This window comes from Opisthorchis viverrini (genome assembly GCF_000715545.1).
Source record: "Opisthorchis viverrini unplaced genomic scaffold opera_v5_302, whole genome shotgun sequence".
Lineage (NCBI taxonomy): Eukaryota > Metazoa > Platyhelminthes > Trematoda > Opisthorchiida > Opisthorchiidae > Opisthorchis > Opisthorchis viverrini.
Genome location: NW_008751962.1, coordinates 300,350 through 320,809, shown reverse-complemented (window position 1 = coordinate 320,809; position 20,460 = coordinate 300,350). Strand labels below are relative to the sequence as shown.

At 44.3% G+C, this 20,460-nt stretch overlaps 2 protein-coding genes across 2 annotated transcripts in view; one reads left to right on the top strand and one right to left on the bottom strand.

Annotated features, from left to right (window-relative positions):
- T265_09780 (hypothetical protein) overlaps positions 1–20,460 on the bottom strand; it is a gene marked incomplete at both ends in the record, with an annotated part of 37,706 nt that overhangs the window by 526 nt on the left and 16,720 nt on the right. Inside the window, 2 exons of the mRNA XM_009175954.1 lie at positions 6,995–7,421; positions 18,334–18,734. Coding sequence (XP_009174218.1) covers positions 6,995–7,421; positions 18,334–18,734 — 828 coding nt within the window. The remainder of the gene's footprint in view (positions 1–6,994; positions 7,422–18,333; positions 18,735–20,460) is intronic.
- T265_09781 (hypothetical protein) overlaps positions 18,411–20,460 on the top strand; it is a gene marked incomplete at both ends in the record, with an annotated part of 6,122 nt that continues 4,072 nt past the window's right edge. The window contains one exon of the mRNA XM_009175955.1: positions 18,411–18,482. Coding sequence (XP_009174219.1) covers positions 18,411–18,482 — 72 coding nt within the window. The remainder of the gene's footprint in view (positions 18,483–20,460) is intronic.

The following is a 20,460-nucleotide window of genomic DNA, read 5'->3' as shown; positions in this document are numbered from 1 at the left end:
ACGATTGGACGCAAACTGATGTGGCTGTTGCGATCGTACTAAGTCTGTTAGTCCTGATATGTTTCACGGGTAAGCTCATTTGACCAACTTCCTCCGACACATTCGCTCCGCATCGACTCCTTGTTGTATCGTGGGTGGCCGTCTATTGGCTACGCCTGCACTGAGCCTGCCAGACTACGCGGTAGGGAGAATACAGAACCGGGGACACGGCTGTATTGTCAGGACAGAACATACAGAGCTTCTGCACATATATATTTAGGATGACTTAATGGCCAAATATGGTCGTTCCCTTGTTTGTTCCGTACATCCAATGGCGATGTTCCGGTCGTGAACACTTTCAGGCCCACTACGCTGGTCGTAAGTTGCTAAGCCGTGTCTGTTGCGCTCCGCTAACGCGCCCGCTTTTCAAACGTGTTGGAGCGATGGTGACCTTGGGAATGAGTCACTCTCTGCACATGTACTTTTTCCATGTCTGGGTGTGTCCTGACACTCCGTGAACCAAGTAGGGCAATATGAAGTTGACTATTTCCTCGGCTGACGAGTCGAGGTCCTTGGATCAGACTCAAAGTGTGTTGCATAAAAATGTGTTTGCAATTTACTGGGGATGAAGTAGTCTACGTGTATTGAGGAACCTCAACCTTCTCAAGGCTTGTGGGAGATGCTGTACTGCCACTGGACTGGAAAAAGTAACCCATCGCTCCATGATGCAAATTTGTTGAAAGTCAAAAAACCTCTTGGGGAATCACTTGTCACAAGTTTGGAAAATCGTTGTTTTGACATATTCAAGTCAAACCTGTACAAGTTGCGTTTTAAAACTTTCTTTAATCTTGAACACATTTTCATCTTCTTTTATTTGAAAAAATAAAATCCACTTCGTTTAACAAATGCTTGCTGTTCCTTCAACCTTATCACTGATTTCTGCGGGTGTGGCTCACTGATGACTGCTGAGACTACCCAATCAGTTCATCGACCTGATTCTGCGTAGTCATGGCATTTCTATGCGCAGTTCTCTGGACATTCTGTGGAACTCCTCGATTTAAACAGTGGAATTAATTAAACAGTGGCAAACACAAGTCGGTTTAAACAAGACAACACATCACAGGGTGGTGGGACCGACAAAACAAACATGCCTGATAAAGGAAACTACTCACAAGGTTACTGAAAACTCTTCGACAGCCCATGACCGGTTTCGCCCTTCTTGGGGCTCATCAGGTAGGCAAAGTCCTTGAGTTTCCGTCAGCCTGATGTTCTACTTGAACCCATATTGAACTGTCTTCAAGAAATACACTCATTTGCAAATCAATCTGGTTTTCACGAGAGACTCAACTGAATCTCTCGTTTGTGATATTCCCTTATAAAAATGTACTGCGGTATCGCGAATATCGTGCCAACTGAATCATGAGGCGGCCTGTGTGCAGCACATTCAGTTGTAGAATATCATATACGAGAGATTCAGTTGAGTCTCTCGTGAAAACCAGATTGATTTGCAAATGAGTGTGTTTCTTGAAAGCATACCTGATATTTTCAACCAGGTGAAAAATGCTTGGAATCGATGGAGTAGACATCGTTTCCGAAAATCGTTTGGTGAATGTTGGTAGATTTGTTGCTGGACAAAGTATCGCTTTTGACACAAAAGCTTCGTCAGGCCAAGTGGCTACGTTTCACCTCAGGTACATTACCCTTTCTGGTCTGTATAACACATAAGATTAGTGGGAAATTAAAAACTACGCTCTACTACCAGAAACCAACAGACACGGGAACCGCTATACTCTTCATCAGCACACCCAAAACCCGTGTACGCCAGTATTGTCTCATCGGTGTTTCGTCGATTCAGAGCGCTGTGCACAGAGGGGATCGACTGAACGGCAGCTCAAATCGAGATTGTCAACAAACTTCAATAAACAGTATACCCATGGAGTTTCATTAGGCGTCAACTAAGGGAGATATTGACTCAAGTATCTAGATCCAGTAAGGAATTGGCACAGTAAGGATTGGCACAGCAGTCATCCCATATAAAGCAGGAAAATCGGAGGCTATTTGAAGACTGTTGAACTTAGCCAACATTCGAGTAGCTTTCCAGAAGGGAAAAATGCTACGCTCAGTTTTGGTGCGATTAAATGATCCCTCGCCGGTTGAAAGCACTAGGGACTGTGTGTATAAAATTAACTGCAACGATTGCGCTAAGGTTTCCATAGGAAAAACTGCCAGGGAATCGCATGCCGGAATTGGTGAGCATAAAAGAAGGATTAACAACCCACCAAGGAATGCAGAAGTATACCAAACGCCGGTCAAAGACTCAGCGATAACGGTATATGCCTTAGACATGGGACATAGAATGGGGAATTTGGAAGTTTTAAGACGAGGACTGCGATTCACACCACACCGGCCACTAGCCGAGGCGATGGAAATTACTGAGCATCACAGCGTAAATAGAATGGAGGGTGCGGAACTGGCGAGCGTATGGAAAGCGGTTGACACGTGACACGTGGGGTTGTCAATCCACGTAGAATCATTAGCGAAAAGAGGGGGTTGGGGGTGTAAATCCCAACCCGACCAAAGTTCAGAGCATCTCTCTTACACAACTATATTAGCACTGACTGATCAACACAGACAGACAGAAAGTTCAAACGACGTTCAAGAGGGATCATCAAGTGGACCGAACCAGAAAAACTAGAGCGTAGGCTGGACCCGGACACATGCAGGTTTCCTCATCGGCCCAACACTTTTTCAACCACTCTGACACACTAAAATCCCTTGGCTGACAACCAACAGAGAGTTAGCTTGACTTAGCTGATTGGTTCTCCTTCCGCCTGAAATCTCGACCAACCTCGGAAGCTAGTCGCTTGGCCTGAGGAAGCTTTTGTGTCATAAGCGAAATGGTGTCGAGCAGTAAATCTATCGATTGTCATCAAACTTTTTTGAGAATGCGTGATATTTGCTCATCCCATGCATTAGTTTATGCGTTCGGATTTGCACCAGCAACTGTCTACATAGACAAATCAAATTCACCAAAACTTCTAATAAAATCTTGCACTTTAATTACCGTTCGATGGACTAGGTTAAACGAGACACTGGTGTAAACATGCTGTTCCCATAGAGGACCATCTCAGAGATAGGCACAGGACTTCCATACATCTAAGCTGGCATGTTCCTGGCTATCGCGGTCATCCCTGTATCACGTGACGCATGGCTTAAGTACTATGCAAAGCGACAATTCGCCAAGTTAACTAAAGCTGGTTCTATGGTGCTCCGATTGGTCGGATCCACCCAATGCGCCCAAATCGTGTCCAAGTAGACGCTGTTGTTTCTTCCATTTAGTTCTTTAGAAATACTTAGGACTGTCATCACCACCATAACCCTGAATCCCTTAACCCTGGACCAGCGATTCTAACTGGCAACCCATAAGGCTTGGGGAATCTTGCAGAACTTGTTTTAATGTTGGTGTGCTCAAAGGCCTAGCCCCATGAACGCATCGAAGATGCAAAGGTGTAGATCCCTCAGTGCATCTGTGTTTGAACGGATTGCTCCTGGAATCTCACAGGAAAAGGGGTTATATTCTGTCAACCGTGTTATCAAGTGCGGGTGAATTCAAGCTTGGTCCTTGCGAACACTGGGTCTCAATCAATCGCTTTTCTTATTTTACAACTTAGGTCTGGTTTTAGATGTTCCGTCACTCTCAAACAGCTTGACCGGGACGATTAGTTCGTCCATAGGAATTGCAACTCCACATCAGTCAACTGAAGTGCTCTACTTCCAAGTTCCATGGTACCTTGACAAAACGGTCACTGGAACATAAACTGGCTCAAAACATCGTCGAGCCTGCCCGCATGCTTCACGGCCAATCTAGTCAGTTCTCACTCCGCAGCCCACTGACTTGGCTACCTAGGTTATCTTCCTCCAAGTCCAACCGTGATCCTGTGTTTGAAGTACTGCTGAATAAATCGAAATTTACAGTTTTATTCCGTTCACTTCCGGTCGAAGTGTCTGGAAGACAACTTTTAAAACCGTTGGGTTAAGTACCCAGCCAACTCAACTGACTCTACGAAATGGCTTGAAATCATCGACACAACGGTTGTTTTCTTCGAGTCAAGCCTGGTGAACTGTGTAGACCCTTCATGCAGGTGTTTGCAAGGCGATGTTCCCACTAAAGTTTCCCCACCGGTAGATCGGGAAGCGCAAACGCTGCTAAAGCGCAGGTAGACTATTTAGACTGCTTTACACACCCCGGCTTCAGTGTGGATTGCTGGAGCTACAACTAAAGTGCTTGTAATCTGCTTAGAAGACGGAAACGAGAAGAGTAAGAAAATGGCCGGACTCTCTGACGCAAAGAAATCGCTTATATATCTGCCTAGATTGCAGGACTAACTTTGGAATTGGAATTTCTCTCCTAGTAGATGAGTTTAGTAGACACATAGGGGACGACTTTCCCAAGACCATGACGTTAGTTTCACGGCATGCCTCGGTATGTGCTCATGAAAGTTTGCCGCAGGATCATTTATCTATTCCGTCAACCGTATCAGTTAATAACATCCAGGTGGAACCTCTTAGTATTCTGCAGTTCCTTCAGGAACTAGCTCTCACTGAGCACTGGGTCTTGGTGAGACTCATCCTCTAGTTCCCAAAGCTCTGTACGCCATAGTACAACGACAGTAAGCCGAATCTCCGAACGCCTTCTGGATATGAGATGGCTGCTCCAGGAGTGAAAATTGGCCACAGTTGATCCAATGTGCAAGGGTGATCTCCGTCGAGAACCGGGCCACTAAAAACCCATTAGTCCCACGTCTGTGCTACGCAAATATCTGGAATGGACAATGAAACAGGTGATACAACGACATTTCGACGGGAATGACACAATGACTTCTGCTCAAAGCGGATTACGGAAGCTTCCCTAATACACCCTAGCTTTATTTCTCACCAGAGTGAAGCCTCCAAGAACACTTGTCTGCGGAGTCCACATAGACTTCCTCAAGATCGTCGGCGAGGTCCCTCATCAACTGCTCTTCTGCAAACTTCTTGAACACAATGTTCATGAAGCACTTTGGCTTCAAAGATCCGAATTCGCTCGCGTCAGTCAGTTTCAAGTCAAGTCAGTTTCAATAGCTTATCAGCATCTCTGGAACCGTAGAGTGGAATTCTTTTTCAAGAATCACTGTTGTGATCCGGAATCAACGTTTACTTCAACATCGCTATTTGAAAGTTGTCTGTCAAATGAACGTAAGAGGACTCATCATCATCATCTCTCATCCATACAACAAAACAGCCCATACTTTAGCCATATCTTGTAGTGTCTCCAACCAGGCACAGTGAGGATCACACGGTTTTCATCCTGGAAGCCGAGTGGCATCAGCACCCAAGCGTTTCGTGATCTCCTTCATACTCCTCTGCCAAGTCAGGGATTGGCCACCTCTCTGTTTATGCCACTCTGAACTGGACATGAAAAACAGCACTCTCTTCGGCATACGTAACACATGTCCCAGCCAACGCAGCTTCTGGTGCTGGACACATTCTTCAATGGAAGTACCCGTTAAACAACCGAAAACACGCTTTCTAACGGCCTCGTTACCGGATCAGCGACACCAACCCACACGAGCTATGGTTCTGAGACAACGATTGTCGAACACCTGAAGACGTCTCAGTTCCGCTGCTCGAATAGGCCAAGTCTCACAGCCATACAACAAAACAGCCGTACTGTAGCTTGATACACACGTCCCTTGAGATTCAGCGATAAACCATTCTGACGCCATAGGTGTCTCAAGTTAGAAAACGCGGCCCGAGCCTTGCAGATCCGTACATTTACCTCATCTGTCACACTACACTCAGAACTAATACAACTTCCGAGATACGTAAAACGCTCCACAACTTCCAGTACCTTTCCCTGGAATGTAAGTGGCGTGTTCAGTGACTGCATGTCCACGAGCATGACTTTATAGCGATTTCATATGAATCTGCTAACATACACTCCATGCGCCGTCAAACCTTTTAGTGAAGTTTGAGCTGCACTCAAACCTCACAATGTTTTACTGAGTCATTTGGAGTTCAAACTCCTGTCTAAAGTACTAAATTGACGGTGCTCGTCTCCCTTTTCCTGGTCAGTTTGGAGGATCTGGAAACACATCAGTAATTGTGTCATCAGCTTCCGTCTTACCTGAGCCTAATAGTCGCTCATTCTCTCGCCAGACAATCACCAGATTCCATTTTTTTCCAAATGGGGCCTATTCTCAGATTTTGTAAGCCTGCTTTATTAAACCTTATCAATCTTACTTTCTAAAACAGCCACAAGGGCACGTAACAAACTGATTACCCCTTTCCCTACAAAAATCGTTTACGGAGTGGCAATTACTGGACCTCAGGAGCCTCATTTACACCCGCTACATCTTAAAAAGCGAGGTTTGAACAGATCAAGGGGCTTTTTTACTGAGAAGGCCCTACGAGGGCCACAAGCTCAAGCCCTTTAAGCAAAAAATCTCATTACTCTATAGACTCGTGAACTTAACGTGTGGAGCATGCTCCCAATCGAGGCTCTTGATACCAAGTCAAAGGACGATTCTACATAAAAGCAACGTACATAGCTACTGAGATAGTGTTTTCACAGCCAGGCTAAACAATCGTCTGAATTGACCCCCTTCTAGGCTTCAGTTTCAACGTAACAAGCCTATATGGAATCCTCCCTCCGGCTCTTAACGTTAAATGGATTAATTCAATAATTACTTTATGGGTGAATTAGTGAAGTAATGAGTGAACGGGTGGTTGGATGGATGGATGGATGGATGGATGGGTGGTTGGATGGATGGATGGATGGATGGATGGGTGGTTGGATGGATGGATGAATGAATGAATGAATGAATGAATGAATGAATGAATGAATGAATGAATGAATGAATGAATGAATGAAGGAATGAATGAATGAATGAGTGACGTGACCAAATACTATCGTTTGACTACTGCACTCACAGTGATCGCTATTAAAGAAGTACCATGCATTTCACAGACTCACCTAGCTTTACACTTCTCGGCATCTCTCAGTTCTTTCTTTTGTTTCATGCGGCGGTTCTGAAACCAGATTTTGATTTGTCGCTCACTTAGGCCCAATTGTTTGGCGAGTTCCACTCGCCGAAGTTGAACCAAGTAGTTGGAATAGTGAAACTCCTTTTCCAGCTCCACAAGTTGCTGGTTTGTGTAGGCCGAACGAGGACGTTTGCTAGTTGAAGAAACGGTTGCACAACCAGTGTCTGTTAGATGAGATAGCTTGGGTGCCAAGACGTTCGTTGACGGATCAAGATCAACCGCGCTGTCTACTTCATGTTTTTCCAGTCGAACAGCTCTTGGGCAAGGTTGATCGTCGAGGGTTGGTCCACAAGACTTTCTCTCATTATCTTCGTATGCATTCTGCTGGGCAGCTCGCAATGCGGCAGAATATTTTCCTGTGAAATGGATAAATCAATAGAAGAGCCCTGCGAAACGTCACTTTCATACCTCTAGATAACGGAATATTTTCTGAGCAGTGTACAAAGTTCAAGATATTTTGACCGGTTGAGAGCATGAAAATGTCCAAAGAAATTAGGACTCCACCTGAACTTTCGCAGGATTTGCGGGTAGATTTTCGAATGTGTAGATAGACTCAAAACTTGCTTACATTTGATCTAACCTAGGCTGGCCATCATGAGACATTAACGGACCAGAAAACTGGCCGCTGCGCGTAGAAGACTTCAAAAGACTCAATGTCTGACCATCGATGTATTCGGGGCATTGCCCGAGTCTGGTGGGAACACCGGATCAGCAATGCTGAAGTACGTCGAATGGCATTCGGAAGAAATAACTCACCCTCGATAGATGAACTGATCACAATGCGTAGGTTGTGCTGGTTTGGCCACGTGCTGCGTATGCCAGTCGACCGAATTCCTCGAAGGGTTCTTTTCGCACAACCTCGTGAAGGGTGGAAGAGAGCCAGAGGTGGTCAAACAATGACTTGGCAGCGAAGTGTGAGAGCCATTACCAGCAAACTCAGCTGTGCTGGACATTCCCGCCTTCCTAGATGGGGGCCATGAAACGGGCCACAGAAATGGTCCAGTCGCGCCCTAAATGGCGCTCAGGCATCCAAGTTATTGCTTTCAATGCATAGCTCCCTTCCCAATCCTCCAGTTGACAGTCCATTGAAAGTGCTGTATTTACGCACAAATTTACAAGCTCCCGTCTCCAATGCGAAGCTACCTACCCCACCTCCCCAAATCATCGGTGAGCGAACCTGTGGCAGCTACTACCACTGTACGACAAGTACGTGGTTCTTAGAGCTGACAATGAGGATGATGAAACTTTAACATACTTGATGTGCCCAGGTTGAAATTCAGCCGAAGAAAAGCGGTGTGCGTTTGTCATCAAATGATCAATTAGTAATCGATTTTCACACGCACATCAAACTTCAGCCACGACCGAGAATTTCACTAGAATCAAAGCATACTTTTCTTCCATACCGCAAAACCCAATGAAAACAAGTCAAGGGAGATGACTATGTGCTAAAAGGTAGGGTATCCGGAGCAGTCTTTATCCATAATACAGGAAGCCTCCTGCTAGGGGAACACTCAAGCATTCCCAGAAGGTTCCCCACTAAGAGGATTTTGGTTCTTGTCTCACCCCGCCTTTGAAAGTGTACAGAGGCGGCTATCAGTGCTCAGATGAAAGGTCCAGCAATGCAATCACCACTGGCGAACCATTGCCTCCAGCTGCTCACAATAAAATGCGATCATCCTTTTGCTGCGTTCTTGTCTCACCCCGCCTTTGAAAGTTTACAGAGGCGGCTATCAGTGCTCAGATGAAAGGTCCAGCAATGCAATCACCACTGGCGAACCATTGCCTCCAGCTGCTCACAATAAAATGCGATCATCTCTTTTGCTGCCTTATACGGTTCAGTAGTTGCAAGGATACGACGTTTAAGTCCAGGCTTTCGATACAGATAGCTTTCGCATCATTTCTGCACTTGATAGAAAGTCGTGACGTATCCCGATGTCCCATATCATTCGCCGCATGTTTTTGTGAAGGTTCAAATCTGGTTTTTAAATTCAAACTAACAAATGTAAAGTAGTTCATAGTGTTTCCTATCATAAGGCAAAACGGTATTTTCTTGCCATTTCAAGGAGTTTCTGTTGCTCGTTAACAGAGGTGAAATACGGACAGTCCTTATATGACTACTCCACTTATTGCTACCAACTGGTTTGCACGCACATGCCAGTTTCCACAAACAGCTAAAGGGTATCTTAAATCTAGGGTCCTACCAATGAATCTCTCATGAAATCGTCCACCATTCTCACGGTTCAATAGAGAAGAAAGTTCAAATACGACCAATCGATGAGTGCGAAGTGTTCTTTAGTGTCGTTTCACGTCTGCACAATAATCATTTTCGGTGGAATGAATTCGCCTATGAATACGCATAGAACATTTTAGATGAAATCGGTTTCAATAGATTCGTCTGCCCGAAAGCACCGGGCGATTCAGATAAACAGATTTCAAGGGGAAACCAAAGTGCTACCCCGTCTTGGTTTCAAATGCTCTTGTGCTACGAATCACTTTTGAATTTCTCTGTCGACAACATGACAAGTGAAATGAGAGGCTTGACTGAACACGGTCAGTTTGCCAACCAGAGGTTGGTTGGGAGGCCGACACTCGTCGAGTACCATCAAGTTGAGACTCGATCATTCACCTCTGGGCGATCAGAAAATGAAACCTGTTATTATACAGGCTTTTCCGCAATCAGCCTGAGAAACGGGAACCTTCTTTGGGATCGAAATGCTGGCAAAGAACATGAGCAGCAATGAAGGGGAGCGCAGCGAACATAACTGTTCCTCAGAAAAACATGGTCAGGTAACTTCTTGCATCAACTGACAAAGTCTCTACCACATAGTTTAAATTAGAAACCAAACAGACCTAAATAATACACGGGTGCCTGGTGAAAGCGATAACCCGCTACAAAAAACAAGCTACAGAGATACAAGTAATGCACTACTCATAAGATTGCTGAAATACTTGGGCAGCCCACGATCAGTTTCTCCCTTCTAAAGGGCCTGAAAAAATTACAAGCGAGAGATACAGTTGATTTCAGGTGAATTTCTCGCAAAACCAAATTTGTTTGCAAATGAGTGTATTTCGCTAAGCTATAGAGATGATCAGCAGCGAAGGAGCTGTCATCACTTGTAATGTACTACTCATAAGGTTGCTGAAAATCCGTCGACAGCTTACGACCGGTTTCGCTCTTCTTGGGACTCATCAGGTAGGCGCAGTCAACACTGTTTACTCAAAAGATAGTCTGGAGAATTTTTGACAGAGTATTAAAAATATCCACCATATTCAACTGTAATTTTTGCCTTGACAAGGCGTGCCCTAGCTGGTCAACTTTCGCCGGGTATGCTCTGATCTATAGATAAACTTCTGTAAGCGACTGAAAAGTGTTAATTTTCCAGAAGCACGGTCATGTTTAACTGATTGTCCAAGTGACAATTAAGTGCCGTGCTTCTCGTTGAAGGGATGGCTTTCACGTTGAGTTTTGATAAATAGGTGGACAGAACAATGAAATCTATTGGATTCCCTCCTTCAGAGGATCACCAAATTTACTGCATCTATTATGGGATGACATTAAACAATCTAATCCCCGACGGCGTGAGTTGAAAATCCATCGATGATGGGTTTGGAATATACGCATTTCGCTTCGGAGGTTCTTTCAAGCCAAGCAGACCGTCGCATTTTGTAGAAGTATGCAGCTAGTCGGTGGCATTGCTCACTAAGGTTTCGATTCCTAAGCACCGCCACTTCGTTCGAGTCACATGAGGCTAAACAGGTTTACTAATGATTGCCGTCCACTGGTTAAAATTACATCATCCGGTGTCTTTTATTTGGTCATTTGACACCAGTTAATGCGTCGGACGCCCACGGTATCAACTTCCTCATATTTTCTCAGAAAGGAAACTACTCACAAGGTTGCTGAAAACTCTTCGACAGCCCACGACCGGATTTGCCCCTTTGTTTTGGGCTAGCCAAGTAGGTGCATTTCCCAAGTTCCCGTCCACCTTATTCTCTACTTGAACCCGAATTAGACTGTTTTCGAGGAATACACTCATTTGCAAATCAATTTGGTTTTCACGACAGACTCAACTGAATTTCTCGTTTATAATATTCTACAACTGAATGTGCTGCACACGGCCTGCCTCATGTTTCAGTTGGCACAATATTCGAGATATCTCAGTATATTTTCATAAATGAAACTCCCCATATATGGTTCCAATGCATGATGGTCCGCGCACTGACCTAATAATAGTGGTATTGGACTGTCTGATGAACCCATTTCTATAGGCGTCAAAAAGCAGCCTGATATTTACGTGATTCATGCTATTTCATCTGAATGAGCCTTGAGGGTGATGTTTCATACTCGATTTTAGCCAATATGGTGATTTCCTTGAATGTGGCTGAAAGGCAGAAACAAAGAGGGAAACGTTTCGACCTGAGGTCAAAAAGATGTTCCTCAGAATGCAGAGCTTTATCCAATTAAACTCTGCGAACCGACGTCGTACAACCTTGTGGATGATCGTCTTTCTTCCGAAATGTGAATGCTTTCCAACTTTATTCGAAATTTCCTATAGGTTGGGAATAAGTCATCACGAAGAGCGCTGCCAATTCATTTTACTACCAACTGCGGGTCAAAAATAAGCAGAATGAGTTTGACAATAAAAAGTATGCTAATTGAGACGACCGCATCCCACGATTTGATTGTTGATTATCAACGCGGAGGATCCTACAGTCCAAACGGGAGTCCCCGCTTAGCTCGGTCGAAAACCAATTGGCTGACCATAATGTACAATTAAGGAGGGTATACTCGTGATGTCGTGAAGTACGACATCTTTTTCAGCAATGTATTTTGGTACGAAAACGTAACGCGGAGAGAAACGAGTGTGATGACAAGTTACTTCGGTTTCCTCCTAGCAGTACTTTTTAATTGGGCTGCATATTAAATCAGACAGCACCGTGGTGAATGTAGGGTGCAATTGACCAAATTAGAAAGAATTTCTCATCGCTTAAGGATGAAATGAAAAGCAATAGAAGATGTTGGGTAGGCTTAGAACGTGGGACAGCGTTTAACCACATCAGTGAACTTAATTATGTTCGAACAGTTTTCCATGCAACACCCTTTTATTCCACACAAGAAAACCATTCCTGGCATGGACACGCAAAAAGGAGTTCGATTTCATGGGACCCAATTGAGCAGCATTTCAAACACATGTATCAACTCGTCACAAAAAACGGCGCAACCGGTCGTGGGCTGTCGACGGATTTTCAGCAACCTTGTGAGTAGTACATTACAATTGTTGACAGCTCTTTCGCTGCTGATCATTTCCATAGCTTAGCGAAATACACTGATTTGCAAACAAATTTGGTTTTGCGAGAGACTCATCTGGAAACTAGCTGAATCTGTCGTCTGTGATGTTTTCGGGCCCCAAGAAGGGCGAAACCGGTCGTGGGCCGTCGAAGAATTTTCAGCAACCCTATGAGTAGTGCATTACGTATATACATGTATAGCGATTTCTCGAATATCGTAGTAACTGGTGGAGCACATCCGAGTTGCCTGGAAACATCACAAACGAGGGACTAAGATGGGTTCCAGGTGAGTCTCTCGCAAAACCAAATTTGTTTGCAAATGGATGTATTTCCATGATTTAGTTCATGGGATAAAAATCCACTTTGAAAAGTGCGTTTTTGAAACGGGTGACTTGGCACAGAAAATGAGCCATATGCTTAAATAACTAAGGTGGTAGCACGCTCCAGGGTAAACGCTCCTTTACGGTATGACAGGAATAAGCCTCCAGATGAGGTTAACAAGGGGAGATGGCTCAGTGGATAAATCACGAATTTCCTGACCGTAAGTTTCGTGGTTCGAACCCGACTTCTACCTCTCGACTTCACTTTTCTAGTATTGGACAACTTGGTAGTATTCCAGCCCTTGTGCTTCCCTCGTGTGACATGGCAGTTAGAAACCGAAAAGATGTTACAGCTGAATGACTATCAGCTCCAAAGCTGAATAGGATTTTTCCTTAGGAAGATTGCACATTTACCCTAAAAGATAGCGCCGGATGGCTGATTTCCTTTCGTCTGACACCGTGAAACGTGAGCATTTTTTTCCAACTTCTTCTATAACTTGCAAGGCATTTGCTCAAATACCTCCTCAAGGCGTCACTACTGTGCGCAATATGAAGAATCGTTGACGAAACTTCCTTCCGCACCAAACGATGTACGCGCTTGAAATCATTCCTTCCTGTTCTGTCGAACATGCTGAAAATCTGAGGCCACTTTGGTGTTTCATTTGACAAAATGAGTCGAGCCTGTGAAAATGTCGGGGATGCGCGAAATTCGTGAGGAATGTTGCCATTCTACTGTAGAATAGTTTTATTAAGACTCTAGGGCCACTCAACTGTCAGAGCTGACTGTTTATACAGTGAAACAATCACACAGTCTTGAGGCTACCTGTTCATTTCTGTTTGCACGGATTCCTGCGTATTTACCTGTTTTAGACGAAATATTTTTGATGTTTTTTCCCAACAACCACACCAAACAGGTGATAGGAAACTGTGTCGCCAAGTCTCTGAGCACCAATTGAACAGAGACAGTAAATGTTGGTACTGGAAGAGTAGATCGTTACGTGCTGAAATTTCGTTATAATTGTATATAGACAAACAAGAATAGAAGATACATGTAGTCGTTTCAAGCAGATTGTGGCAAGGTGAGTTAGTTCGTTTACTTTCCCGTTTTTATGCCATGGAGGAAAGAGATATTACTAGTGCCCGCATTGTTCCAACCACATTGTGGGGGAAATCTCCAGTCATTTCAACCGATGGTTCAGATTTCTTTAGTGAAAGACTATCGTTTTAGCATGATAATTAGGCGTTTTATCGAACCACTGGACAACCACCAATCATCAAAAACCGGCACCAACAAACTGATTCCTAATAATCATCCCAGGTGCTGAACGCATCATGACCTCTAATTTATAACACAGCTCTGAGTCACTAATGCAACATTCAGAGTGCCGAAGCAAGCGCTTCTCAAAGATGTGTAAGTCAGCCCTTGGAGATCCTGTGACCACGCTGAACAACTGGTGCAGATGGGGGTGGGAATAATAAAAACTTCGATGATGACGCGACGCAGGTCACCAAGCACAAACTTGTCTAGCTTCTGCTCTGTGAATCATCTATTCATGATTGCATCCAGTATTTCACTAGCTGAGTTACTTGTGGCATCATATGCTCACAGTAGCAAACGTCCGATTCGGTTCCTTCGATCAAAAGGCCACTTTGGCTGGGTTCATAACATCTGTTAGACTGGTACCCTAATTCAAGACTATTTTCTGGAACTACACACACTCCTTGGGGTTGTATGAACCAACCTCTCGTCTTTTCGCATGAAAAGACATTCGTTTATGCCAAAGCCTGCAAGCTGCCTCTGAACTTTGGTTGGGGAGCACTCGCCAGTTTCATTTATGTGCTCGCGTATAAAAAAATTGAACAACGATATTATGGGTACTGTTTATAGTCAGATTCAGTATATCAGCTCATTCCAGACGTTACTGTTTGAGAGTGGCTCATATTCCTCATCTGAATGTGTGAGGCTCTTATCAGATTGGATAGCATTGTATAAACCCCAGTTGCAGTGCTTGCCAGCAGTCACATACTCATCAGAATGCGTAATACGAACGAGATATAACAGACACACGATCTCTTAACTGCATTAGAGGTGGCCTGGCGCGGCACATTCAGTTACTTAAAAACACCGTAACCGAGAGTGTCAGCTGGGTTCTAGGTGAGTCTCCCGCAAAACCAAATTGGTTTGCAAATGAGTGTGTTCCGCTCTTCTGTTCCATTCAACATGTTGGTCAAAAGGAGCACACTGTGTTGCCAAAATGTAACTAACGTGAGGCCGCATGATCACACCGCCGTGTCCTGGAAAACCATTCTAGTGGGATAGTCATGAATGAATTTTGCTGTCAGAAAGATTGAAACTGGCCTAGTGAGGATTTTTGTCGTATGTTGTGTGGATTCTTCTGTGCCATCGTAGTACTTTGACAAGGTCATCAGTCTGCTCTCCTAGGCCACTTCTTATTTGGTCGGACTTTGGACGGCAGTTTGGTAGTCCTGAAGTGAAACGCTGTTGGTTTCTTCTTAAATGACAGGCAAATGTCTTGTAAGCAAGGCCAGTTTACGCTTAAAGCAGAAAAGTAGCCTACGGACTGTTCCTTCTTAACAGGGATCCTCAGCATTGCGCAACTCACAACGTCTCAACGTGATGTGCCCTAAACTAGCTCAGAAAGAGGAATAACTCACGCGAAGAATGGGTCGTCCATCGGCGAAGTCGCCAGTCGGTGGGGGAAATAAGTACGCGACCTTGGGTAGAAGAATGATTGGTGCTATGTTCTATCCACCTGAGAGCTAATCACACGGCTGAACAGCCACTTGTGACTGAATTGTTTAACCTCCAACTAGTAGCGGTTAGGTTGCGAGTCTGAAAACATCGAAAGCCCGCGAATGTCATAGACAAGAGACACAGTCGGGTTCCCGGAGGGTATTCCGTCAAAACAAAGTTAGCAGGCAGATCCGTTTGTATGTCGCATTTCGTGCCATTTTGGTTCAGGCAGAACAGGAGGCTCATGAAACTTTGGCGAATGTGCCTGACTGATGAGTCTCGAGAAGAAATTGTTCGTGGGCTGTCCAAGAGTATTCAGCAAACTTGTGTAGTGTACTGTCTATATAAGTATTAACACCGTTCCAACTTTACAGGACACAACAGTTCACTCAGTGTTATATTCATAATGATGAGTATCTGTGATAAAAGATCTCCGCGAGACAAATCTGGCCTCATTTATACTATTAGTAAACCAATTTTTAAAAATCGATCAACCGTGGCACCCTTTCGACGCCTAACTACCAAGCCACCAGAAGGAAGCACGAGGGCAAGACTACTCCCAGCTCACCCAAGCCTAGATAGGGGAAGTTGAGAGGCAGAGGTCAGGTTCGGGACCTTCCAATCAAAAAATTCGCGCTGTAACCAACTGGGCCATCTCGCCCCAAAACCAATAGACCTTTGAACATTATCCAGTAGTTTTGGTAAGTTGGATAATGTCCGCTTTGCACAAATCAATCGTTGATAGGTTGAACACGGCATTTGATATGAGCTGGTGCCTTGACTGATGAGCTGCCTCAAGTTCTTCGGTCAAAATATCGGCTTCTTTCGGGTGGCTTGGAAGCTGTGCACAGAAAAGGTGTTACAGCTGAGCGATTATTGTTACTTTATTGTTTTAACTGGCTGAAGGATCTGACTGCATGTTGAATACGAGCGTTTCCTCTGAGTCTGAAAGCTCAAAGCAGATCAGTTTAATATTCTGGACATAAAACCTTCGTGGGGACGAGTTCGTCCGACAAAGTAGATTTTAAATCCATTGGTTTATCGACCGTGCGAGGTTCGACCTCAAAATGAGAAAACTGACTGTTCACGTGAAACAGTTATACAACGGCACAAGGCGAAAAACGCACCGAACAAATCAGCATGGCGCATAAACTGGAGAAATAAAAACTTAGTTAACACAATTATTATCAATCCTTAAAGGAATTTCTTTGAAGAGCTAAGTAGATTCGGTAGAAGTATGTCCAAGAAGGACAGAAAAGGAGGTTGGGGGTGAATCAAATCAGGTAGCGTATGAAATTGTTCACTCATTGGAAACAAAAGTGGGTCTAACCGCCATACCAATCTGCTGTTCATGGAAGAAACTCCATAAGAAAATTGTTTTGAATTTAGCCCACCTGAAGTCGAAACCGAAGTGATTTAGAAGCACTATTGAGAAGCAGTGGCACTCGACCAAGATTAAATCTGCATTCTAAAGTTACCAAATTGTCACCAGCTGGAGAGGGAATTGCGTATTCTGTGAGTGAGGTACCCACAGAGCTTCAGTGATTGCGGCTTGGAAAGTGTTGTAAAAGATCAAGGTTGTTTAGCGATCCCGGATGAACACCGGACCGTAGATGAGCACATAACGGCCTTGAATAACTACTGCAGTGTTACCGAAAGTAAGACTGTACATGTCAACACGATTATATCACGTGTGAACGTTCAGTGGCGCTGCCTTTCCAACTAGCCACGCTTCAGTACCACCCTCTAGTTCCTATAAGGATGTGCTTCGGCTTGATAAAGCATTACTACATTGTTTCCCAAGATCATGATTATCAAAAAACGGTTACTTTTTATGCTGGTCAGTTGATTGTCTCATACGGAGCTCAAGGTCGCCCAGTGGTTATGGCGTGAACTTTTAGACCCGAAGGTTTGGGGTTCGAACACAACACCTGCATCTCGGTTGCTCCCGTCTAGGCTCTGACAACCTGGCAGTATCATAGCCTTCTTTCTTTCTTCTGCTGACATGGCAGTTAGGCACTGCTGATCGATGTCTGGTGAATCTTGGGGAGGTGAGCGCGATGATGTAAGTTCACCCTTAATATGACTGAGAATTCGTATGTAAAAATTCATGGCAAAAAATGATAACAAAAAGTTTTCCTGTTCGTCTGGTGGTAGCAGTCAGTCAAACAGTTAATTTGATTTCTTCAGTATTGTGTCGCTGTCCTGGTATTGTACGCACTACAGGTCATAGTCGAATGAGTAGAACGAGCAGGATAGTCAGGCGAGAATCAGGACTTTGCGCCATACATTTATGGGGGCGAAATGGTTTGGTCGTTGAAGCGCGAAGTTACAAACCAGAAGGTCCATGGTTCGACCCCGACCTCTGCCTCTCGATTTCCCTTGTCTAGGCTTGGGCTATCTGGCGTTATCCCAACCCTTGCGCTTCCTTCCGGTGGCTGGGCAGTTAGAGACTGTCGGGGTTCTACAGCTAAACGGTCGTGCATTTGTCCGAAAGCTATTCTTCACAACAGTCGGTAATTTACCTGAGTAGATTAGGAGTGAATAAATGTGTTTCAATTTGTTTAAATTGTAACTTCATCGAAAGCGGCCATCGGAGAGTTTGGGTGCAATTATTCCTCGCCATAACATTAGATAATCACCTTTCAAGTCAGCGAAAATAAGTATTAGCTAGTCTTCTCTATGCCACGGAAGTGCTTAACGCAAATCTCTCAGTTAACTGGCACTTTACCCAGCTGCATCCGTTTCAGGTTATCCTTTGTAACTATAGTAGCAAAACAATCTGTTAGAAGGTATGGTACAGTCCGATCAGTGCTGCATTCAGATCACAGAGTAGACCGTTTCTAACGAGGCTAATTTTGCATTCAATGATCGGAGGGGAGACATGCTCGTTTCTTGACTTACCTTTGGCGAAATTTGGCGAGAAAAAATCGGTTGGTTCATAGCTTGGCCAACCCTCGCCGGTCGATGAGTCCGGATACATGAATGAAATTGAAGGTTCTGGCTTGCGGAGGTCACTGAATTCGTTTACTTCCAATTTGGATGGATCTGAAGTGTGAGTCATACTGAGAAGATGAGTTCGTTTGTTCGGAGAGCAGTTGGTATCAGATATGGGTGGCCCATTGGGAGCTAGTAGATACATTTGTTTTTGCCCCTCTGTGTGAAGAATTTGGTGATGGAATTGATAGGCAGAAGTATTCGAAATCAGACTATCCCACAGTTCAATAGGTGATGCGGAATTCCCCTCGCCGAGACGAGACAAACACGTGAGCTGATTCCCAGGGGATTGGATACGGGCCAAATGGCTGTGTTGTGGCACACATGAAGGATACTCTGTTAACGGTGAGTAATCTGACCGATCATCATCTTTGAGTACTGCGTTATCTTGGATCATTAAAGTAGTATGGAGTGTTCACAAAAACTGAGCAGTCGTGTCAGCCTCAGTTTCAACTCAATGTACCCACGGTCAAGATGGCGGTGGAAGGACAACGCAACATAATAAAGCTGTGACAGCGATGTGATTGGTTGTTTCAGCGCGACGGAGATAAACATCTTCTCACCCAAGGCAGTGAATTTCATATGATTCCACCACTTGGACAGGCGATAGCGGACAGAAGATCGAACTCGGGGGGTGAAAGTTCCAACCATTGGTTGGCCGGTTGAATTCCGATGCATGGGGAACTTGCAAGCAAAACAAACGCTCAACCCTTCAAATGTACCGATTCCAGCTCAGCAAAACTATGTGCTCGTTTTCTCAGACATGGTTTCTCGTTCATCGCTAATTTGAAAATTCATTCGAGTTAGAATCAGACTCTTTAGTACATTTTCGCGTCATCGGTAGCAGTTTTAACTATAACTGCACATCACTAGTGATATTTTGCTCAGTTTACTGCGAAGGCACCATCACATTCCAATTGGTGGTACTAAATTTTCTTGTCCTAAGCTTCGCTAAACGAGTGGCATGACACCAAAACGTTACAGGCTGTGTGAAAGGGACGCTTTTTGCTTTTCATGAAGTGAAAACACTAGTTGACTGCCGATGGACGCACTTGTTTGATAAATTTTCTCGGAGGTCACTAGGAAGTCGGTCTCTGTAAAGTGTGAGACCTGACACAATTCTGTGTATCAGCACGCCGAATTGGACTAAATTATCAAGCGTGGCTGGGAGATGATAGCCCGTAGACGTTACACAGTTAAGTTTCATTTATCAGAACTTGTCATGATAATCAAGGCAAGTGACCGGCATTTCTAAGTTCTTTTTTGGCTATGGAGAAGTAGGCCATTTCTCTTGTGATTTCCATAAACTAGTTCGTCTACATTTCTTAATTATATGTGGCGAAACGTGATTGGCTCCTGTGTTGTGAATCAATTACCAAGTGAAAGTAAGCCTTTATGTGAAGTGCACTGCTCGCATGTCATATCCACTGGACGAAAATTTCAGCTAAACAGTTGGAAATTCCTGATTCGAATCACGTGGACATTGGACTAGATAGACAATTAAACGAGCAGTTAAGAAACTTGAAAATACCTAATGGGAGATTATTTCTCGGTGGATCATGCCCAAACAACTTCTCTGGACGTTCTCTTCATAGGCATCAAAGGTATAAACGCAATGGCCTGGCTACTTATTGATTTTTTACTTTTTGATTTTTGACTGTATGGCATCTGTGGGGCATCTTAGAGGCTAACTCGAACACAGGTAGCTGAGGTGTTTCAAGTCAATCAAGGCATAAAGGAATGGAACGTGTACCAAATGAATCAAAGAACTTCAAACCTGAAGAAGTGTTCCATGAAAACTAAGGAGGAAGACGAGAATATCACAATGGAATACGGAGTAAATGATTCAGCCGAGGATACAAACGCAACAGAACTAGATGGGGACATGCTTCACCCATGAACAGCTGCGCAGAATTCCAAAAATTATTTCCGTCATAAAGAGACTGGACCTTACCGTGGTCTGACGGTTTGCGCACCTCAGCGATCCATTGAGCTATACTGGAGAGTGTCCCGCGACACTCACAGAGTTTCTCA